General features: G+C 57.7%; 1 protein-coding gene across 1 annotated transcript in view; it reads right to left on the bottom strand.

Annotated features, from left to right (window-relative positions):
- The window catches only part of GSE1 (Gse1 coiled-coil protein), a gene marked incomplete at its 5' end in the record, with an annotated part of 105,239 nt that overhangs the window by 1,348 nt on the left and 81,937 nt on the right, over window positions 1-21,954 (bottom strand). The window contains 13 exons of the mRNA XM_081108118.1: window positions 580-683; window positions 3,388-3,669; window positions 4,155-4,526; window positions 5,334-5,447; window positions 6,928-7,198; window positions 7,484-7,596; window positions 8,790-9,403; window positions 11,999-12,323; window positions 13,344-13,684; window positions 14,081-14,272; window positions 14,850-15,047; window positions 15,527-15,699; window positions 20,954-21,153. Coding sequence (XP_080964244.1) covers window positions 580-683; window positions 3,388-3,669; window positions 4,155-4,526; window positions 5,334-5,447; window positions 6,928-7,198; window positions 7,484-7,596; window positions 8,790-9,403; window positions 11,999-12,323; window positions 13,344-13,684; window positions 14,081-14,272; window positions 14,850-15,047; window positions 15,527-15,699; window positions 20,954-21,153 — 3,299 coding nt within the window. The remainder of the gene's footprint in view (window positions 1-579; window positions 684-3,387; window positions 3,670-4,154; window positions 4,527-5,333; window positions 5,448-6,927; window positions 7,199-7,483; window positions 7,597-8,789; window positions 9,404-11,998; window positions 12,324-13,343; window positions 13,685-14,080; window positions 14,273-14,849; window positions 15,048-15,526; window positions 15,700-20,953; window positions 21,154-21,954) is intronic.

The following is a 21,954-nucleotide window of genomic DNA, read 5'->3' as shown; positions in this document are numbered from 1 at the left end:
CCTGCTCTCATGGAACCAGTGTCCACTGTTGTCTCAGCTTCGACCCTGAGCTTTAAAAATTAAAACCTTTACTGCGTAGGAGTGGCCAAGATGTGCAGACCTGATCTGAGATAAGCCCCACGTCCCCACTGGGAGGAAGCCCTTGGGGCTTGCCAAATGTCATAGTTGGACGACCTGTTGGGCCAGGCTGCAAAGAGGAAGGAGGTGGTTTGTTTTCCTTAATAACTTTACTCCAGTAAAATCTTTCTTCCTTTTTCCTTAGCAAATCACAGCAGGGGAGACTGACAAAGGCAATAAATAATTCCCCAAAAGGAATATTGCATCTTCATTCTTCCAGGATCAATATTCTGCAAATGAGTGATGCCTCCCTCCTTGGCTAGGGTAATCAACTGAGCCTTGAACGTCTTCCCTAGGACTATAAGCTTTAAACTCTTAAGAGCAGGACTGTCCCTCAAAACTTGTCTGTATGGCTAATCTTGAACCCAAAGGTTAAACAGAAGAAGCACAGTGTGTTTTAAGAAAACCTCCTCTGGTGCTGATTTTCATTCCTTTTCTCATGTGTGGCGACCCAAGACTCACCGCCATGCTGTGGGAGAGCTGTTCCGCTGTGAGACTGAGGCTGTAGTGCTGGGCCTCCAGCCGTCTGCACTGCGTCTGCAACACCTGCCGCTCCAGATTTTGCTCTGAAAAGACAAGTGCTGTTGATGTATTTTCTGTGTACAGGGATCACAGACTCTGCGATTGTTTTCCCTCTCATGCAGCCAGCATAGTACTCTCCTTGGGACCATAAGGCTCCAAGTTCTTGGTATCATGCTGGTAAATATGTCAGTGTTACTAAATTAAATCCAGCCCAGTGGAATCAAAGGATCGAGCATCGAAAGGCAATTTAAGGGATACAGATTAAGAAATTAAGGGTAAATTTATGGCCTTAAGGTACATTTTTCAAAAAGAAAGATAAAAAATATTGGTGTTAGTCCTGGAAGTTTTTAAGCTGGTAGAAATAGCCAGAATAAACCTAGAAATTCAAAGTGGAGTTCGAATTAGTAAAATGAAATCTGCTCTTCTGAAAGATTCCAGGCCTGCTTTTAACAGAAGAGTGACTTCAAACTTGCAAGGGTAAATCCCTGCATCACACAAAGTATTTCCAAGAATAAAAACCAGGGAAGGCTGCCAGACTAATTTTATAGAAACTAGAACAGTTTCAGCAAAATAAATACAATAAAATTAGCACCTAATACCACTTCAGTAGATTTAAAACCTTAAAAGAAGTAACAAGTTAAATTCAGCAAGGAGGAAATGACATTAGAAAACAAAAGCAGGGTCATCATCTCAATGGGTACAGAAACTGCATTAGTTAAACCTTTGACGATCATATACCATAAGCTCAGCAGCAAATGAGATGCTTAATAGACCACTTCTAAAGTTTCACAAGACAAGAGCCCAGTTAGTTAGTGTGCCTCTAATTCAATGGCTTAGAGGTTCTAGGAAATGCAATATGAGAAAAAGTTAAACACTCAAAAGGAAAGAACTAAACTTAACCTGCAAAAGGTCTGATTCTGATTACCTAAGGAAGAAGGGCTAACAAAAATTAAAAACCCACAATATCAAAGTGATAACTAAATCTAATAAAAGTAAACTACTCATGGAGAAAAGTCAGAGCAAAATTTATTTAGTATAATTCACTATCCTATTCATAAGTGGAATAATATCACTATTAAAGATGTCAATTCTTCCCAAATCTGTGAATTCAATTGGGCGGAACAAATAAGGTGATCCTAAAATTCACCGGGGAAACAAAGGGCCTAGAACAGCTGAGCTGTTAGAGAAGAACAAGTCAGGGTGAGTTACTCCTGACAACAGAGCGCTGCAAAGATATGGTATGACACAGGGACGGGCCAGGACCCCAACGGGTGGAGCAGAACAGCACCAGAGAGACCTGGGCACAGGAGAGGATGCTGCATGATGGGCATGCCCAGAGGGAAGAGGCATCCTGGAAACCGCCAGGATAATTGGCTGTCCAGGCAGGAAAGATGAGGTTATATTTCTACCTTACACAATTTCTTACACAAGTGAATTCTAGGCATAAGAGAAGCAGAACGTGAATACTTTCAGAAGGAAATGCAGAGTATGTCCTTGGAGGTAGGGAAGGAATTCCCAAACAAGTCACCAACAAACATCAACCCAGAAAAAGTGGCTACACCTCATTCCATTGAAGTAAATAATAATGCTATACATTGCTTCTGGATACATATGTATGTACTTAAGAGCAACAGGCAAGAAGTGATGGACACATTCAAATAAAGGATTCCATTTGAAGGAGGAAATGGAATGAACAGTAGGCACTGATACTCTGGTTGTCCCTTTGTTAGTCTGTCTCTGACTTTTCAAAGTATTTGAAATGATTATGCTATTCCTAATCAAATGTTTATATTTACAACATAGTAATACTTGATAAAACTTGTGTGATATGGAAATGAATTAATTAGGAGGTGGCAGCCTGGGTTTTGCATTTCTCAACTCAGGTCAAACTGACGGCACTGCAGTGAGGACTCAACGGAGTGCAGAGGGGCGGGGCTCACCATGTCAGCAGGACAGAGACCAGGAGCTCAGAGTGCCCGCCAGTGCTCTGCTCCTCGTCCTGCCTGTTTCACTGGAGGGAAAGGCTGGGCTCCTCCACGTCCCCTGCATCAAGTTCACAGCACACAGTCTCTAACTAAGCTGGAAGGGGCCTTTGCAGGCATCTCAAGGGAAATGAGGTGCAGAGAAGGGCGGTTGTGTGCTGGAAGCAATGCCAGAGCTCCACCAGCGTGCAAGCCTGTGACCCCCGCACTCAGTACACGAGACCAGTGTGGGAGGGGTGTGCCACAGGATGTGTTCCACCAAGCAGGGGTGGAGTGTGCACCCACAGTTGAGAATAAAACATTCTGGTGGCTGATGGGCTTGCTTCCATGCACAAAAAGGACTGGCCTGAGAGGGAAGGTGCCGCCAGCATTGAGACACTTCGAATGCAAGGCAGGCTCACACAGGGATCAGGCCTGGCTATTCGGAGCTCAGCTAAATTAATGAGCTTTGCGTTTTCCAGGACCCTTGTACATAGCTCCGGTGAGAATGGTCTCAAGTTTGCCCATGAGGAATTACCACATGTCCCTGCCCCACGTGGAATAAGCCTGGGCACCTACAGAAGCCTGAGGAACAGTTCTTAAAATGGGCAAAATGGAGGAAAATTCACCTTCTAGTATTAGCATTTAGTGCCCCAGAAAATCTGCCAGTACTGTCCCTTAGAAACTGTCCCTAATGCTGGCAGTGAAGTCCTGCACTGATTGGTCTATAAACTTTCACTGACTTTCTTTACTGGGCCCTCATTCTGCTCCTCCCTCCCCTTTGTACCTTCTATATGTTCCTGGTACGCTTCAAAAATTGCCTCAATCCCTTGCCACTTGCGCCTGGGGGGTTCCTCATCATCCTCTTCTCCATCCTCCTCCTCTTCCTCCTCTTCCGAGTCCTGGTCCGTCTCCTGTGTGAGGGGGGCCTTCCTCACGGCAGGGGGCTCCTGCTGCCCGTTGTGCTGGGGCAGAGGGAGCCGGCTTGAGGACTGCAGCTCAGGAATGTTGTAGTGGATGGACGTGTCAACTTTGTGGTTCTGCTCTGCGGACAGCACGGCTACGTTCCCTGGGGAGGAGAGTGGAAATGAAATACAGCAAATCCTGTTCTCCAATCATCAGTGACTCTCACCAAAATTTGGGAGAGTGAATATGGGGGCTCACATGAGGTGTTAGCACAACCATTAGATCACAAAGTGCTCACCAGGCCCACTGAGTCTAGTATTCAAAGATGGGGAGATCTCCAGGTGAGTCTGTATGGGGACACTGGGAAAACCCTCAGCTGTGGGACACGTGGACCCTATTTTTGCCAGAAAGCCACCCCGCCTGGCCTTCCTAAAAGAAGTGCCTCTACTAAACTCAGGTGGCATCATGTTAAGTTTTCTCCAAGTGTGGTCCCCGCCCAGCAGCATCACTCGAGCACCAGCTGGAAGTGGAGACTCTCGGGCCCCACCCAGACCTGCTGAGGCGGATTCTGCCTTTGACGACCTCCCCAGGTGCCTCCTGAACACTGATGTGCCAGAGGGGCGCACCCAGGGCGGGCAGCCGCCTTACCTTTGTGCTTCTGGAGGGCCTTCTGGGTGGACTGCAGCACGGACTCGTGGAACTGATGTGCAAACTCCTCTGCCATGAAGGGCTCCCACGACTTGCTCTTCCCGTTGACGCTGTGGGACAGGGGCACGGGAATGTCCTTGGGGGCGGGGCCCCTGATGTAATGCATCATGCTCAGGTTCTTCTTGCCCCCGGGGGCCTCATTCAGCCTGGCCTTCTCGCTGCTGGCAGGAGTCAGCTCCTGGACTCGAGACAGTTCCTGTGGCCGGAGCTGCTCCAGTCTCCCAGGCTCTGTGGCCTTTGGGACGTCAGACAGGGAAGCAGCAATACCCACCGGCTTTTCCATATCCAGAGAGGCTGGCTGCGTGGCTGGTTCTTTTAGAGACAGAAAGTGAGGAAAATATTAAGAGCTGCAAGAGACCAGGCGGGCCCTGACCTCTATGGCTTACACTTAACAAGACCTAGTACAAAGGACCAAGACTCAGAGCCGTTTAATTAAATGTCAGTGCACAGGTGTGGCCTGAGGACGGGGTGTGGTAGCAGCAAGTCCATCCTTGGAAGGTGCCCCAGGAAGGCATCTGGGAAGAAAAGGAATCTGAAGGAAGAAACGAGTCACTTCAGGTCATCCAAAAGGCAAGAAGTTATATAGCCCAACTCGACCCGACAAGAAAGACTGCGTTAGGAGTTAAGGACAGGGCTGGATAATAAAGATCTGCTCCACTCAGCAACACCGCAATCAAAGCCATAAGAGAGAGAAGGTGTGAAAGCAGATGCTGGAAAGGCCTGGAAGGCAGAATGAGCAAGAAAGACGCAAGAGAGTGCCAAGGAAGGGCAGACAGCAGCAGCAGAGCCGAAGCAGAGGTGCCGAGACCTGGGACACAGGGCTTCGGTGGCCTGGGCCACCCCTGGACTGACGGACGGTGGCTACAACTACAGTGACCGCCAGAAGCCTGGACACTCCCCTTCACTCTCTGAGCCCTGACTTCAGCTCTCATGTTCTGGCCCGAGGAGATCCTTCACCATCATGGAGGAAGCTTGTATGAGAGAGAGGGAGAAGCACTCTATCTCCAGGAAGAAAGATTCATGATGAAGACCTTGAGCAGTCGCTTCTGACCCTGGGCAGCCCACAGGACGGTCCTGGGCAGTGGCGGATGGGGCCGTTCTTCCCGCCCTGGGCCTTACCGCTCAGGGAGACAGCAGGACTGTCCCTCGGAGAGTTTCTGAGAGAGTCTGCCACTGCCGCTGACAGTGCCTTCTGCTTCATGGCATGGAGCATTTCGACAAGTTTCTCTTTGTCTATGAGAAAAGCAGCCTGAGATTAACAAGACAGTTGCATTATTTCTGAGAGGGAAGGGGGGCGGATTCTAGCCCAGGCTGCGACTGGCAGGTGCAAGTCCTTTAACCAAGAAAAAACACAAAGCTGGCACCACTGGGACAGGTGGTGTTTAAAGGAAGAAACCTTGGTGTCAGAGTGAGCCCAGATGCCTCAGCTTTCCCTGCGGAACATTTCAGAGGTTTTCCAAAAATAGCCGTGTGTGTGGTGATGACAGCTATGCGACAAAATGGGGAGCTGTGATCTCCCACGGTAACTTCCGAGGATGCATTCTTATTTAAAAGACAAAAATGTTGGCCCCAACACAATGAAGCAACCCCTGGAAGCGCAGGCTGCTCTCAGGCGCGTTCTCTTCCCCCTCCTCCTCCTGGCATCAATTCCCACGACAGCTGCCCTGTATGGAAAAGGAAGACTCCTGTGATGTTCAATGCCACAAATTCCTGTTGCAGTGGCACTTCTTGGTGAGACTTAAAAGGTTTCCTCTAGAATAAGTCAGGGAAAAAGACACTTTCCACGACAGAACTGTGCATGTTCCCAGAGACTTGTGCTGCTCATCACATGTCCCTGCCCCTTCGAGGTGAACGTGAGAATTCCAGCTTGTTGGTTAAAGACAAAAAGTAAATGCTACACCCCAACAGCGAAGTAAGTAGAAGCAACTAAATGACCAACACACTTTTGCTTTCTTTTTGACTTCCTTCCAGGGAGAGGTGACAGGTATCAGCAAGGGGGACGTGGAAGTGCGCAAACGAGCACCCCAGACAGGCCAAGTTCTCACGTCAACCAATATCCCGGCACTAAGCGAGCGTGTGGAGGCAGATCAAGGAAGCGGACATCCCCAGAAAGCGTTCACGCCACACCATGTCTTCCACACCACGTGTTCCAGCCCCAAGCATCAGTCCCAACAGGGCCGATCTGGAAGCACCTTTCAGGGCAAGCTGCCCACTCACAATGCGCGTCGGCTCTGCTGGCGGCCACAGGCCACCCAAGCCTCCTGCCATCAGAGACGAAGCCCAGTGGCCATGCCGGTGGCCCGGCAAGAGGAAACGCCCGGTCATGAGCCGGAGTGCTCTGCCACAGGAGGAAGCACTGCGCCTTGTACCAACAGGGTCGCTAAACCTGCCTTCTCAAGTGACAAGTGACAAGAGCAGCTTTACATACAGAACAAAATACTCGCAAGTTTCTCTTCCACTCCAGATGAAATGGAAAAACAGGCTTCGAGTGGGACAATCTGAGTTCAGATGGAAGAAGGCGGAGATAGTGGGGCCGGCCTGCTTGCTGCTTCCTTGGGGAGCCCAAAGGCGGTAAGAGCGCCTCGGGCCAAAGTGTTTTCAGGTTCTGCCTGGAACGTGGGTCCTGGACATCCCCAGGAGCCTATGAACCCCACCTGCTTCTCCAGAAGCTCCTAGTGAGCCCCACCCCCAAAAGGCCCAGGCGAGGCCCTACCTTTCCTCTTCTCGGCACTGATGTGGGTCAAGTTGAAGATGGTCAGGAACTTCTTCTTCTCTTCGAAGTTGGGGCTGTTGTTCATCTCGTCGGGACTGTAGCGGGTGAACAGGGCCAGTCTCGGTGAAGGCGTCTGCCGCTTGCTCTGAATCGTCGGGGGCGATGGGCTTCTCTCCCTCAGCATCCGCCGGCGCTTCCTCCGCTTCTGGGTCAGCAGCTCCTCCTTCTGCTGTTGGGTGGTCAAGCCAAAAAGTTGCAAAAACTCTAGCTTCTAGATTGGGAAAGAAAACAAATGAGTTTGAAACCACCAGCAGTGGTGTGACTGCACTGTCCCAGGGGTCCCTCCTGGGGTCCCCCAAGCCCATGTACCATGGCCAACTCTGTGCTGGGCCTCGGAGGGGGACCCTGACAGCACGCCCAGGCACCTGCAGTCTGTGTGGACTGGAGGAGCGAGGGAGAGCCCAGCAGATGTGGGGTCTACTGGGACAGTGGGAAAGCCAAGAGGCAGGCGCTAATGTGGGCACATAGCCTGACACAGCAGTGATGAGACCCGTACCTCGGAGGATGTATCCAGTTTGAGGGGCGGCTGCTCGGCCACGCAGCGGAGATGGGCCCTGACCTCCTCTTCGTCACTCTCATCATAGGAGTCATCCAGGTCGTAGTAGTACCCTGGTGACGAGAACAGCTGTATTTAGCTGAGCAAGAACACTCCGTTCTCTAGTGGATGGACACGGGGGCAGGCACCTCTGTGACCTTTGTGCAGACCCGCCCATCAGGCCAGGCCCTGCTGGCCCTTTTAGTACCCTGAAACCTCGACTGCTTTCAATCCAGGTGAAAATGTGCATTAGCCCTGAGGCCTAGAACTTTTTCAGGAATGGCAGGCAGGGGCAGCAGGCAGGCACCAGGCTTGGCTTAGACCCATAGCCCCCAAGTGGCCAGGCAATTCCTGGGCTGACACATCCCCAGCAGGGGACCCTTCGTCACACAGGACTGGGGCTGTGTCCATGGCAACCCAAGACTGTTTATGCACATCAGCTCACTCCTGCTGTGGCCATCTGGGTCCATTACCCAGGAGGGGACACGCACACTCAGATCCCGTTGTCTCAAAGGCACAGAGCATGCACACAAACTCAATGTGCAGAGAACAGCAGCAGAATCCCTGCACCCAGGGGCTCCCCACTCTTCCTTCACAAGGTGGATAGAGGAGAAAGTCCTTCTTGGGCCCTCAATCTCGCCTAGACCAACCACCTAGGAAGTCTCGGCCTCGGCCCCAGCTTCTGGCTAAGAGACTGAATACAACTCGCATAGGACCCCAGTTTCCAGCAAGAGATGAGAAACTGGTCTGGGCCTCTGGCCCCTCCTGGTCACATGGGGGTTGCAGGTGGAGACAGTCATTCTCACCCGGCTCACCTGTTCTCCTTGGCTCTTTGGGGAGCTCAGGGCGCTGCTGGCTGAGCCCCCCGCAACCCCACAGGAGCAGGAAAGAGGTGGCCAGACTTCCTGCTTTCGCCCTGCCCAGGCCTGAATGCCTGCAATTGATGGTAGCTCCCTATACCAACCCCTGCTGGGCTCAATAGCCTCCTTCCTTGTTATGATGGACTATTAATATTTAAAACTGCCTTATTAGCCTCTGTTCATCATTTATTAATCATGCATTTCTGTGGAACCATCTTTACAGACAGGCTTTGATTTGGCTTTTTGGGACAATTTGCATTTCAGCAAGACAGGCAAAGGCCCTGGGTCTATCTCCCAGCAGAGGTATCAGGTAGCTACACAGAAGCCAGTGCCCTTGCTCCCTGGAGCTGCTAAACCCCGAGCGGGAGGCAGGGGTGGTAGGAAGGGCTGAGTGGCGGGTACCGGACCTTTCTCCTGGGCCTCCCGCCGCCTGCGCTCTTCCAGGTCCAGCTTGCTGACCAGCCTCCGGCGCTGCTGCAGGAACTCGTCATAGATGTAGGCGGGGTCAGAGCCGCGTGGTGCCGGGGGCCGGTAGGGTGAGCCCGGCTTCAGGGGTCCCGGGAGTTCCCCAAAGGGGGGTGGCTGGGTGAGGGAGGCCCGCTGCTGGCCCAGGATGGTCTGGGTGGACTTCTCAAGCTCAGCCAAGAAGGGCCCAGGCCCGTGAGGAAAGGCCTGTTGCTCCAGGCTCCCTGACTCCCGTGGAGGCGGCTGGTACTTGTCCAGGGGGGTGGCCTCGCGCTTCCGGGGCCCTTCCTCCACCTTTTCTGGGCCGTAGACCCGTTCCACCTTCACCAGCGGGACTGCCGCCTGCCGGCCGGGCTCGAACAGGGCGGGGTGGCCGTGCAGAGGGTGGCTCTCGGGGGCCCGTCGTGTCTCCAGGGTGCTGTCCATCAGGGACACCGGGTTCCAGAGGGCCGTGGGCACGGAGTGGTGCTGGGGCTTGGGCGAGATGAGGGGCGGGGGCCCGCCAAAGTGCTGCGGGGGGTCTCGGCTACCCGGCTCATGACGGTTTGGTCCCGGCCTAGGGAGTGAACAGACCAAGCCGTTAGTCATGAGAATGGGCCTCCCAGGCTGCCTGCCGGGGCCCGGGTGTAATAGGCAGCTGCAGAGACGGCCCAGACGGGAGCCCCCTTCGAGAGCCAGGCGCCAGAGGGGCGCAGAGGCCTCCTTCTCTAAGCCACCTGGCCAGGGCCTGGAGGGAAGGACGCAGCTTCCACTCCTCACCTGAGTGCTGGCTGTTTCCCAAGACTCCACTTTCTCTCCAAACAACTTGAGGCAAGTGTGTGTAGACCTGCTTTTGTAAAGACACGGAGGCTGGGGGTGGGTGGGTGGGTGGACTCTGCTTGCTGAGGGCACAGAGATGGTCTCAGGCCCAGGCCAGACCCTTTCGATCTGGTTTCTCACCCAAAACCTAACAATAGCTCATTCTATTCACCAATTCCTGAGTCCCTACCACCTCCCATAAGGACAGAGCCTCATCTTTGTTTTCCACAGGAATCCCATTACACAGAGAAAAAAGACAGGACTCTGGCGCCAAAAGGGTGACCTTGCTCTTGGTACCCACCTCCCGATATGCCAAGCAGTGGGCAGATAACAGAGGGTGGGCTGGCTGCCTTCACGGTGGCCTTAACTCCTCTCTCCACACTGTCCTTGCAGACAACAGTGAGAGAGAAAGAGACCCGCTTCCAGGGCTGCCCAGCCCAGTGACGGGGTGGGGGTGGGGGGAGAAAGACCCTCACAGCCAGGGTGGGCCTGAGCCACTGCTGACCCCCAGTGGTTCCCGTGAGAACTGCAGCAGCCCCTGGGCTGGGCCTGACCAGGATGTCCATCGGACCAAGCAGCTTTGCCACGCAGTCCTCCTCAATGACTCTCTCCGTCATGCATTTAAACAAGATCCAACCAAAGGCTACTTGCGGTGGTTTTTCCAAAGTATTTTTTAAGGGAAGTGCTATGCTGCCCAGGAGACCAGGGCAAGGTTGGAAGGGATGGAAGGGGTAGAGGCAGAGGGCACTGCAGGTACATGACCAGACTGTCAGGTCTCCCCCTGCCTGGCCAAGTAAGGAGACGTTTCACCACTGCCGAAACGCCCCCTCTAGTTTCTCCGGGGTGGGACTCAGGCTGGGAGAGGTCCCTGATGCCGCCGTAGCACCTCTGGTCGGCAGAGTACAAAAGGGAACCACAGCAAGCTGTGTGTCCTTAGGCAAACAACAAAGGAATAAAGCCCATTAGCAGAATAAATATTTCAAGCGCCAGAGCCAAGCACCAAATGGTTTTCTAGCTCTGAGCACAAGGGCTGGTCAGACTGTCAAATTCATGCTGTCGTTAGGCTGAGCGTGCCACCTGCTGCCGCGGGGACCATGAGGCCGGGTGAGAGCTGGGAGCCCTGAGGTGGAGGCCACTCCTGCTGGGGCCCTGACAGCTGCACCCGGAGGTTGTGGCCCTGAGCTGAGGAAGATGCCTGAGGGAACCAGCGCTCCGGATTTTACCAGGAACAGGAACCTGTGCTGGCTGCTCTCCCAGTCCCCTGGCTGAGCGGGGAGTCAGAGGAGCAGAAAGCAGCTGGAAAACGGACAGGACTCAGGCTCTCTGTGGCCTCAGGGAAACAGGGACGTGAGCAGCAGAGAGCAGGCCCGAGGCTGCGGGAAAACCCAGCCAGGGGTCAGCCTCCGGTTCACTCCCAGTCACACCCAATTGGCCAAGCGAATCCCCTCGCTGGCCCAGTCAACACTGGATGTTGAGGCAGGGCTGCTGGATGGGCCAGCCACGCCCAGGACTCAGTAAGAAAATGTCAGCCAAAAGCTGCTGGAAAGAGGGAGGGAGCAAGTGGACATTTAAATGCCTAGGCACCCGAGCGCTTCCTATTCCAGGGCAGCACGATGGCTATCAAGAGCTGGAAGGATGCTCAGAATCTCCCTGCCCAACCTCCTTGTGCACTGCGGAGGAAACTGAGGCCCCGAGAAGGGGCAGTAGCTGGTGTCCCCGAGTCCCTAAGCCAGGCCGACAGGGCTCCGGAGGTTCGGCGGGGTCTCCAACTCTGAGTCGGAATGAACCCTGGAGAGATGGGGAGAAGGTGGGGAACAGATGACGGCCAGACAGACAGGTGGAAGCAAGGAGGCCTAGGGGGCAGCTATGAGAGGGGGCACTGGGGCCAAGGTCACAAGTGTCAGCAGGCGGGGCCCAGAGACAAGCAAAAGTGCCTCCGGGGAGTTCTTTGATAATGGGCCCAGGAAATGGGTATGTTTTGTTACAGAAGCAAAAATTAATTTTTTACTTAAAAGTTAAAAGTGGTCCCTTTCTCAGCCACTTGGAAACAGAGGAAGACAGAAAGAATAGCCTATAATGATCAGTTACAGCATCTCCCTTGTGCTGCTGAAATGCCATGCAGATCCCTGCTTTGGACCCTGGCTTGGTGGGCTTTGCTCCTTAGGGACAGGGAGCCTCTGAGCACCTCCTCTCCCTCCTCAGAGTCTGCGTTTCCTCGTGGGCAAACAGCAGTTAGAACATGAAAACGAAATGCAGTGCGTGAAGGCACTCAGCAGGATGCTGGGTAAACCGCAGGCGCTCAGTAAATGTGACGAATGCCCCTCCCCATGCCCCCTGACCCAGTGAGCCCTACCTGGTGCTCTCGGGCCTGTGCTCGGGCTCCGTGGGCACTGGGGGCCGGCCGATGTCCAGGTGCTGCTCTAGCACCTGCTGCCGGAACTCCGACACCTGCGACTGCCGGTCCTCCTTCTCCTGCCGCAGCCGCCGCTGCCGCGCCACCCACTTCTCCTCCTCGTTGGTGCGCTGGATGAGCAGGGCCGTGGCGGCGCTGCTGCCCGGCAGAGAGAAGATGCCGTGGTTGGAGAGAAGGCTGGGCATGGTGTGATGGGGGCTGGGTGCCGGGTGCAAGGGGTGCTGCACAGGCTTGGGCGCCTGCAGGCCCGCGTCCTTCAGCTTCTCTGTGGGAGGAGAGAGGCCGTCACATCACAGCAGGATCCCTACACGCCAGGCTCAGGTGGCTCCTGCCTCTTTCTCTCTTGAACTTGACTGCCCAGGACCAAGACAACCAGAAAGGGCCTTGTGGATGCTTTGGGGAAGCATGCCTTGTCCCACGGGAAAGGTGGCCGCTGGCAGGTGCTGCTCCCACCCAGCCCAGGGCCAACCGACCTGAAACGGGGTGCTGGCAGGCACATGCTGGCTCACCAGAGCAGACTGTCACAGTTTTATAAATCATGCAAGCCAGTTGTTAAATAAACCCTTACTGAAAGTTAGATACATCCTATCTAATAAAGAGGGAATATGCTAATTGGCCCTCACGCCTTTGCAAAGATGGCGGCGCCCACAGCCAATAAGAAGGGAATATGCTAATTGACTGCCCCACCCTCAAAGATGGCGGCGCCCAGAGCCACAAGATGACCGGCAGCGGAGGACAGTTGGTGACGATCAGGCCGGCAGGGGAGCAGTTAGGCATTGATCAGGCCAGCAGGGGAGTGGTTAGGGGGTGATCCGGCTGGCAGGGGAGTAGTTAGGTGGTGATCAGACCGGCAGGGGAGTGGTTAGGGGGTGATCAGGCCGGCAGGGGAGTGGTTAGGGGGTGATCCGGCTGGCAGGAGAGTGGTTAGGGGGTGATCAGGCTGGCAGGCAGAAGCAGTGAGGGGCAATCAGGCAGGCAGACAGGCCAGCAGTTGGGAGCCAGCAGTCCTAGATTGTGAGAGGGGTCCCAGATTGGAGAGGGTGCAGGCTGGGCTGAGGGATAACCATCCCCCCAGTGCATGAATTTTGTGCACTGGGCCTCTAGTATGCTTATAATGAAATAAAATGTTAAACCAGCCATGGTGGGAGTCTACAGCATGGAGCTGGCAGAAGCTACAGAGTCAGGCCTGCCCCTTGGAGAGCTGTCAGCACCTGCCAGCACACCCCAACAGCCAGCCCACCTCCGGGGGCCGAGGTCTGTCCCTCGGGCTCACCACCCTGTGTACCTGCTCGGGTTGGGGTCAGCTGCTCCGCGGACTTGACCCGCTCCTCTGAGGTGTGGCCACGCAGCCCGTGCAGCTCAGCCACCGGCAGGAAGGCCGGCTCCAGGGCCTTGGCGGCCAGCAGCTCCTTCTCCCGGGCCCGCTGCTCGCGCTGGCGCTCCAGCTCCCGCTCCCGCTCCTTCTCGCGCTCGCGTTCCAGCTCCTTCTCCCGCTCGCGCTCCTTCTCCCTTTCCCGCTCGCGCTCCTTCTCCCGCTCACGGTCAGCCTCCCGTTCCCGTTCCCTTTCCCGTTCACGCTCACGCTCACGCTCACGCTCACGCCGCAGCTCCTCATCCATCTGCAGCCTGAGGGAGCGGAAAGGGAGCCTGAGCTCCACTGTGAAGGGACCAGGACAGCCCAGTGACAGAATTCCCAGACGTGAGGACCTGACAGCCACACCCGAGGTTTCCATGGAAACCCAGCATTCTAACCTGCAGGGCGCGGGGCGTTAGGAACCCAGCCTGTAAGACATGAGTTGTGTACTAACGCCCGAGGCCTCGCTGAGAGCTCCTGCCAGAAGGCGGGGATCCCAACAGTCACCAGAAGCATCAGCGGCCACTGTCCCGTTTACGGGCGAGGCGACTGAGGACAGGAGTGGCTGAGGAGCCACCTAGCCACAAAGCGGCCAAGCCAGGCCCCGTCTCGGGCTTAGCTCCGCTCTGCCATGGGGGCCGGGGCAGCTGGCCTGGGACGTGACTTACCTCTCGGCGCTGAGGCTGGACATCCGCTCCGAGTGCAGTGCCGCCAGGGACGAGTGGGACAGCTCCGGGGGGTAGCGGACCCCGGAGAGGTGAAGGTGCATGGCCGAGGGGTGCAGCGGAGGCAGGGAGCCGGGGGTAGGGATGGGGTAGAAGGGGGACCGCAGGGCGGATAGGCAGTAGGAGTCGTCCATCCTGTGCCAAGAAGACAGGCCAGTGAACACCAAAGTTAAAGGGATAAAGGCTGACCCCACAGCCTCCACAAAGGCCCAGCTGAGGCACATCCATGGCCAGCCCCGAAGCCCCCCGACACAGGCCCCTGGATGCCGACAGCCTGGGGCACCAAGGCACTGCCTGCCACCCAGAGGCTCAGCCGGGCCAGCACCTCCCCGGGTCTGACCAGCAGGCCCAAGTGGGCGGCAGCCTGCGCGTCACTACAGCCCCGTTGGACTGGGCAGCGTCTACAGAGCGACCCCACCTTCCACTGGGTGGCACACAGCGGGGGAGCCCCTCTCTTCGCCATGGAACCTGGTGCTGCTGATCAGCAATCCTGCCTGGGGAGCCACTGATAAAGGCAGGAAGTGGGGCATTTCCACCAGGGCAAACCCTGATGGCCAGTGTGGACGGGTGGGGGGCTGCCCCAGGCTCTCACTGGGAGTCAGGACCCCAGGACATGAGAAACATGTTCCTGACCAGGTTCCATTTTGCCATGAGCAGACCAGCCTGGACCCAACTCAGTGGGGACCGTGGAGGGTGGGCTCGGACAGCTCACCTGAAGGCCGGGTGGGGGAAGGGGTGCGGAGTCAGGTAGCTGGGGTGGTAGTAGGCGGCAGCAGTGGCCGGGTCCAGGCCGAGGGGAGGTAGGGAGGACATGCGGAGGTCCTCGGCGGTGTGGTAGGGCCGGAAGCTCCTCAGGTAGTCCTCGGTCACCGTGCTGGGGGGCACCACGTGGTGCACAGGCCGCTGGAGGCTGCAGCAGGGACAGAGGAAGGAGATGAGCGGAGGGCCCGCTCCAGGCTGGGACAGGGGTCAGCCTCCCCTGCCACCACCTCCCTCAGAAGGACGAGTCTCTGGGGACGGGTTCCGGCTCTTGCTTACGAGATGCCGGTGCTGGCAGGAGGCCCAGGGCGCAGAGGTGGGCAGCCTGGCTCCTAGCCTGCCTGGCCCCTCGCTGTCTGCACCAGCAGGCACATGTCTGCTATCTGCAGCCCAGAGGCACCCCTGTCCCAGGAACCAGGACAGGGTGTAGGCAGAATGGGAGAGCCAGCCATCATCTCAGCATGGACACGGACAGCAGGCGCAGACCGGCTGCAGGCCCAGGGCTCAGCCACCATCTGGCAGTCCTCAGCCTCAGCTGGTGCAGGCTCCCGGCTCCCGGCTCCCGGCTCAGCCCCAGGGACCCAGACCCTGAGCACTTGCAGCCACCCCAAGCCCCCAATCTGCACTTACTTGAGTGGTGGGAACCGGGAGTCCTGCACCACTGAGCTGGGGGAGATGCCAAAGGGATAGGGGGTGCTGAGCAGGTGGGAGGGAATGGCCGGGCCCCCCGCCTTCTCCTGGGGCAGTGGGGGCTCCACGATGAGGCGTTCTCGACCGCTGCTGCTGCCCCGAGAGCTGGTGTCCTGGGGGAGAGAGAGCAGTGGGTCAGGGTGGGGCGGGTGAGGGAGGGCCTCCGACAAGGACCAGCCGGTCGTCCTGCAGACTCACAGAACAGCCACAGGTGTAGTGCACGTTCTAGAAAAGTCCTTTCCTTAAGGTTTTCTACCCAAATCTGTGGTACACGTGGCGTTGGAAGCAGAAGGGTGAGAAGGGAAGACACAGGTCCCAATGAGGGACAGGTCTGCACTGAAACCCCCCTGGGGGGCTGTTCCCTCCTGGGTGCAATGGGGAAGGGCAGAGCCTCCCTCCAGGATTGCTGGGGGCACCACGATGAGCGCCCAGTGTCCACGAGCGGACAGGGCGCAGAGAGGGGCTCCCCGCCCCGCACAAACACCCACACACTTCCAGCATGGACGTCCCACAGGCCACATTTACTCTGAGCCCAAACCTGAGGAGGGAGATGCAGCTGGTTCCCGCACCCGCTCTCCCAGGAAGTGAGCTCTGCAAGCAGCAGGCGGAGCAGAAGCAGGGGGCCCTGCCCGCTGACCTCAGATGCTCACAGGCATCCCCGGGGGCCAAGGCCTCGAGGTGCTGACGGCTGCGGGCCTGCCCCACAGACACCATGACCCGAGGTGCCCACAGAGTGACTCAGCCTCAGGAAGATGGCACTGCCCTGGAGAGCAACACCCCGAGCTGCTCCCCGCCAACCCCTGCGGTGGCCCTGGCACCAACCAGAACAGGAAGCTGCAGGGCCCCGACTGGCCAGACCTGCCTGGGGACCCCTTCGCACACACCGAGGGGGGAGATGGCAATGGGCTGCAGCCCCACCTGCCCCAGACTCCTGGACAGAGAGAAGGTGGAACCCAGGGACTGAGAGAAAGGGCTGGCCCACGGCAGGAAGGGGGAGCAAGAGGCCCCTGCCAGGGCCAAGGGCCAGTGTGCCACCCAGCCAGAGAGGGGCGGTCTGCGCACTTATCCAGGTGTCCAGCCCCAGGAACCACACCATCGAAGGTTCTGACTGTCTTGTGGTTTCTGTGGCTGAAAGGCAGCCGTGCAGCCAGGCTCAGAGAGCACTGGCAGCAGCCAGGGGCGCTCACTCGGGATCCGGGAGCAGCGCCCCCGGGAGGGCTCCATCACTGAGCCCGCGCTTGGCTCCACTCCGCCTGCCCTGCGCTGCGGCCAGACTCCCGAGCCCGGTTCCTACCAGGCCTTCCTCCTCGTGGCCAGATCTGCACGATGGCAGGTCCGACCACTACTGACCAGACAGCAACGGGGCTCGGAGAAAGCAGGTGGCGCTCCCAGAGCACAAGCCCAAGTTCACCGACCCCAAACCCAGTGTTTCCACCTTGCCACTAAATGCCACACACCCCGAAAACGAGGGAGGCCACGACCCGCGGACTGTCTTGCTGAGCTGGCAGGCTGAGGAGCATATCTGGGAATGACCACTGGACACGTGGTGGCACGCCTGGACCCGAGGCCTGACCCCAGGAGACCCCGACCCTTGATCCTCCAGCTGCTGCTCTCCCCGCTCTGCTGACCGTCATCAGATCAGGAGGTGGAGGTGTCAGAGCCCCGTTTATCTAACGACCCCCGGGCGGGCGGTGAGGGGCGGATCACCGCGGATGCCCACCACCTTCGCACTGGCCAACGGGACCCCGCGGGGCAGGCCCCTGAGGGGTGGCCGAGGCTCAGGAGAAGGGCCCACGCGTCCATCAGGCCTATTCCCCAAACAGGCCGGGCCAGGCAGCGCGTGCACTCAGCCTCCGGAAGGCACAGCAGCGGTAATTAATTGAAGGAGACAGGCTGCTGATTGGAATTCCTAATGAGCAGCAACATCTGTTCCCATCCCTTGTGTGGCAGCGCCCTCGCCCGCCCCTCTGCGCGAGGTCCTCCCGGGTTCACGAACTCTGGCTTGCCCTTCCCAGAAGGGTGTTCACGTGGTGGGTGCCACGGATAGGACACACACGCACCCATGCCCTGGGTCAGTCGGAGCCCACAACTCCTGCCTCCCGGTTTTCCAGGGACTTCCATGCAGGGGCTGGCACCTGGTCTCAGGGTCCTCCAGTTGCCTTCGTGGACAGGAGGGGGGCTCCTGGGTCACCTTAGGAGATGGCTTCTGTCTGGTCCTGGATGACCCCTTATATAACTGCCCTGTGCCTCAGTTTCCCCATCTGTCAAATGTGCCAATTGCCGTGCCCGCTCATAGAGCAGCAATGACGGTGCCCAGGTATAGACAGGAAATGGGTGAAGTATGGGGCAATGGGGGTTAGGGAGCGGCTCACACAGCACTGCACCACCAAGCCTACAGGCACCCCCACTCCCAGCACTTCCATCCACACTGAGGCTGAGGGGTCATCTCCAGGTTGGGCTTGCTGGTTCCCCCTCACACCCTCACCCTGCCCGGCACAGGGCCAGGCCTGCCGAAGTGCAAGGTCTGCCACGTGGAGGGACCACGTCCCTGCACCAACCAGCTCCAGGGGCCCACCCCGCACGGGGGCCACCACGGAATAAAGCCTCCTTCTCCCCTCAGGGGACAAAGCCCTGCTGAAAGGCAGCTGGGCCAGATGGCACCTTGCCCCGGCCTGGCCGAGACAAACAAGGAGTCGGAGAGGCCAGGGGTGGAGGGGAAGGTGGCAGAGGGTGGGTTCAGCAGGCCAGACCCACGTGCCTTCTGTCTGGCTGGTACCCTGCTGAGCTTGTGGCAGGCAGCTGGGAATGAGGTCACCTGGCTTGGAGGGCGCACAAGGGCTGCCCAGGGTGGGATGGGCCCAGACAGCAGTCCCCAACCCGGGCCGAGCCTAGGAGGCTCAGCTGCCACCCCAAGGCACCCCAAGAGTGCCGGCTGGGCTCCCCCTGCTGTCCCCGGCAGCCAGGCACGCATCGAGGAGCATCTGTGGGCAGCTTTTATTTCTGCACCAGGGCTGCATGGCTGCAGGCGCAGCTGTAGCGATGAAAGAAAAGACGAATGAGGGGGAGGCAGGGAGGGAGGCAAATCCTTCATTCTCTGGTGATTAGAGAGGCTTCCAGTCAGACAGACAGGACATGCCCTGTTAGCTTTAAAATAGACGATTTTTCATTTCATCTGTCCCTTCCAAGCTCCGACAACCTGGGGAACCTGAGTGACCCCAGCGAAGGGGCCCAGAGCCCCTGGCCCCCCACCACGCAGGAGGCCCCCCATGACTCCTGGCTACACTTTAGGAAGCTGCTCCTCTCTCCGGCCCTCAGCCTCTCCCTGAGCCCGCTCCCCAGAAGGATTGCATTCTCCCTGAGCCTTTGTGCTGAGCTGATGAGCCATACATCAGCCGCTAATCCAGCTCCCTTCCTCCCGCCTCCCTGCGGCATTAGTGTTTCATTACCCGCCAATGGCTGGAGCAGATCTATGGCCCGGCCCTCTCTCTGGGGTTAGCACATGTTTCTGGGCGCGGAGCCGGGGCGGGGCCTGCAGCGGAAGGGACTGTTCACAAGGCGCCCTGGGTCCTGGTGGGTGGGAAGATGCCCCCTTTGGGTGGGAGCAAAGGGGACACTTGGGGCTGTGGCAGCCGTCACCAGCCAGGGACACAACAGGACGCAGAGACCACCTGGACCCGAGTGAGTTAGGGGAGAGGCGAGGAGCCGCAGCTGTCTGAGCCAGGTGGCTGGGCCGGAGGTCAAGGCTGACCGCCAGGTGGCCGCCAGGGAGACTCTGGGAAAGACCCCCTGTCCTCCCTCAAACCAGGACTAGGGGGCAGCTGTGGCTGCTCCTAACCCCTCTGGCCAGAATCTGCCTACCAGCCCCACCCTGACCCTCAGTCTCCAAGCTGCGCACAGGGTGGCGCGAACGAACCACGCCAAGGCAGCAGCTTCTAGGCCAGCCGTGGGCAAACTACGGCCCGCGGGCCGGATCCAGCCTGTTTGAAATGAATAAAACTAAAAAAAAAAAAAAGACTGTACCCTTTTATGTAATGATGTTTACTCTGAATTTATACCAGTTCACACAAACACTCCATCCATGCTTTTGTTCCGGCCCTCCGGTCCAGTTTAAGAACCCATTGTGGCCCTCGAGTCAGAAAGTTTGCCCACCCCTGCTCTAGGCAGTCACAGCACAGGGGGCCTCGTGGGGGCAAGGCAGGGCCACACCCTGGGGTCCCAGGCCACAGCTGTGTCCATGGGTGCCTTGGGGACCCTCCCCGTAGGTCAGGGCCTGCCTGGCGGGTGCCACCCCCACCCTCCGGGGCAGAAAACAAGACGGAGCCTGATGACGTTGATGCCCACGCCCCTCCCCGCAGAGCAGCGCTGGGATGGGGCGAAGTGGGAGACCCCCCCTCCCCTCTGCTTTCTTTGTGGTTTAATTAGTATTTCCAAGTGGTGCCATCCCTCAGGGAGCTTGGCAGGAGAATCCAGGAGAAGCACAGTGACAGTGTTCTTAATTAGGAAGGGCTCCTGGGGCTGGGAGCACCAGGTGTGGGGGGAGAGCAGGTGGGAGGGGTCAGCCCTGGGCCACCAGCTCCGTCTGCACAGGCAGGTCACCTGGCAGCGGCCACACACAGGGACCCCACGTGTTGGGAAGGGCCCCCTCGATGGGTGCCAACAGTTAGGATAGAAACACAAAAATGTGACGTGAAAATGTGAGCTGGCTTTTCCATTTCAATTCCTTGTTTGAGCAACAGGTAATAATAATAACTATTGTTTAACAAGTGCCGGTGATATGCAAACACCATTTTAAGCACTTTACAAGGGGCTACGGGAGAAATTATATTACGTCCCCCCACATTCATGTGGGAGCCCCAGCCCCCAGGACCTCAGAATGTGCCCGTATTTGGAGACCGGGCCTTTAAAGATGCGGTGAAGTTAAATGAGGTCATCAGGGTGGGCCCTGACCCAACATGACTGGTGTCCTTATAAGAAAGGATTAGGACACAGCCGTGCACAGAGGGAAGACCGGGCGAAGACACAGGGAGAAGACGCTGTGACAGGCCAGGGAGAGGCCCCCAGAGAAGCCAGCCCCCCGACAACCTGATGGCAGACTCCCAGCTCCAGGACCGCGAGGACACCTGGAAGCGCCCGTCTGTGGTGCTGGGTGGTGGCAGCTGGAGGAAAATCACACCCACGAATGGACTTACTTTGCATGGACCCCCCGGTAGGTACTGTGTCACCTCGTTTTGCAGAGAAGACAGAAGCTCAGGAGAGCAGGGGTTTGGGAGTGAGGGATTCGAACCCGCAATCCAGTCCTCCCCTGTGGAAGGCCACCTCCCACACCTGGGGCCTGTGGTCACCCCCACCACGCGCCCCGGCACTCACCTGCCGGCTCTCGCTCCTCCAGACGCCATTGACGGTCTTGGTAGGGGCGATGGTCACCACGGGGGGCGTGCTAGGGACGCTGTGGCCCCCGGGGGGGACGATGATGGGGCCCATGGGCACGCGCTTGGGCGTGCTGGCAGGGGAGCTGTGATTGGTGGCTGGAGAGGACACCGGGGACGACTCACTGCTCAGTGAAGACCCTGCAAGAGAAGGACACAGCGCCTCAGCGTGGATTCAGCCGGGTCAGCGCCCGGCTCAGGCCTCCAGCCCCATCTCAGACCCAGACCCCCAGGCTTTATCACATCACAGCCAAGATTCAACTAGTGCCGGGCATCAGGCAGGCGAGGGCACAGCTGTCCCACCACTGGCACTGTGCACGCAGCCGCCCCACGGCATGGCCACAGGGCTGCAGGAGCGTGGGCGGCTGTGTGCTCTGCTGGCCAGGGGGGTAGAGCTGGCACCTGAACGCTTCTCGTATGGATTCTGGGTATCAGCCTTGGTCTGGGTAGATCTGGCATAAAGGCTGCTGCTGACAGTCCTGAGTAGCAGCCTGGGGATGCCCATCTCACATCCGGACTCAAAGGGCAAACGCTGACCCCTCTAAGGGTGTACAACTGGGCACCTCTGTCTCTAAGAGCCCCACCTGGGGCACCTGCAGCCCCGAGGCGGCGGCGGCAGCAGGTGTCAGCACCGGCCTCCCCTTCTGGAAGGAGAAATCCCATCAGCTGCCAGGCATCCTCCCCGAGTCTGTTCAGAACGTGTGTCGGTCCCAGGGACGCTGGTCTCCACACTATCTCCAGTGGCCACGCTCATGTTACCAAATAAAACCTTAGCTTAGAGGGCGGCCCACGGCTCACGGGCTCGCAGACGATCGCAGCTGCCAAGGTATCACTGAGATGAAGGAATTACCGTGGTTCACTCCCTTCTGACCCAGAGGCCCCGACCGGCCAAGTGCGGCCTCAGGGACGTGATCAGGAGGCAGAGTGGCCTCAGAGAGGAGG

The sequence above is a fragment of the Myotis nattereri genome (assembly GCF_964212035.1).
Source record: "Myotis nattereri genome assembly, chromosome: 15".
NCBI lineage: Eukaryota > Metazoa > Chordata > Mammalia > Chiroptera > Vespertilionidae > Myotis > Myotis nattereri.
The sequence above is the reverse complement of the archived record's forward strand: the minus strand, read 5'-3'. Positions and strand labels throughout refer to the sequence as shown.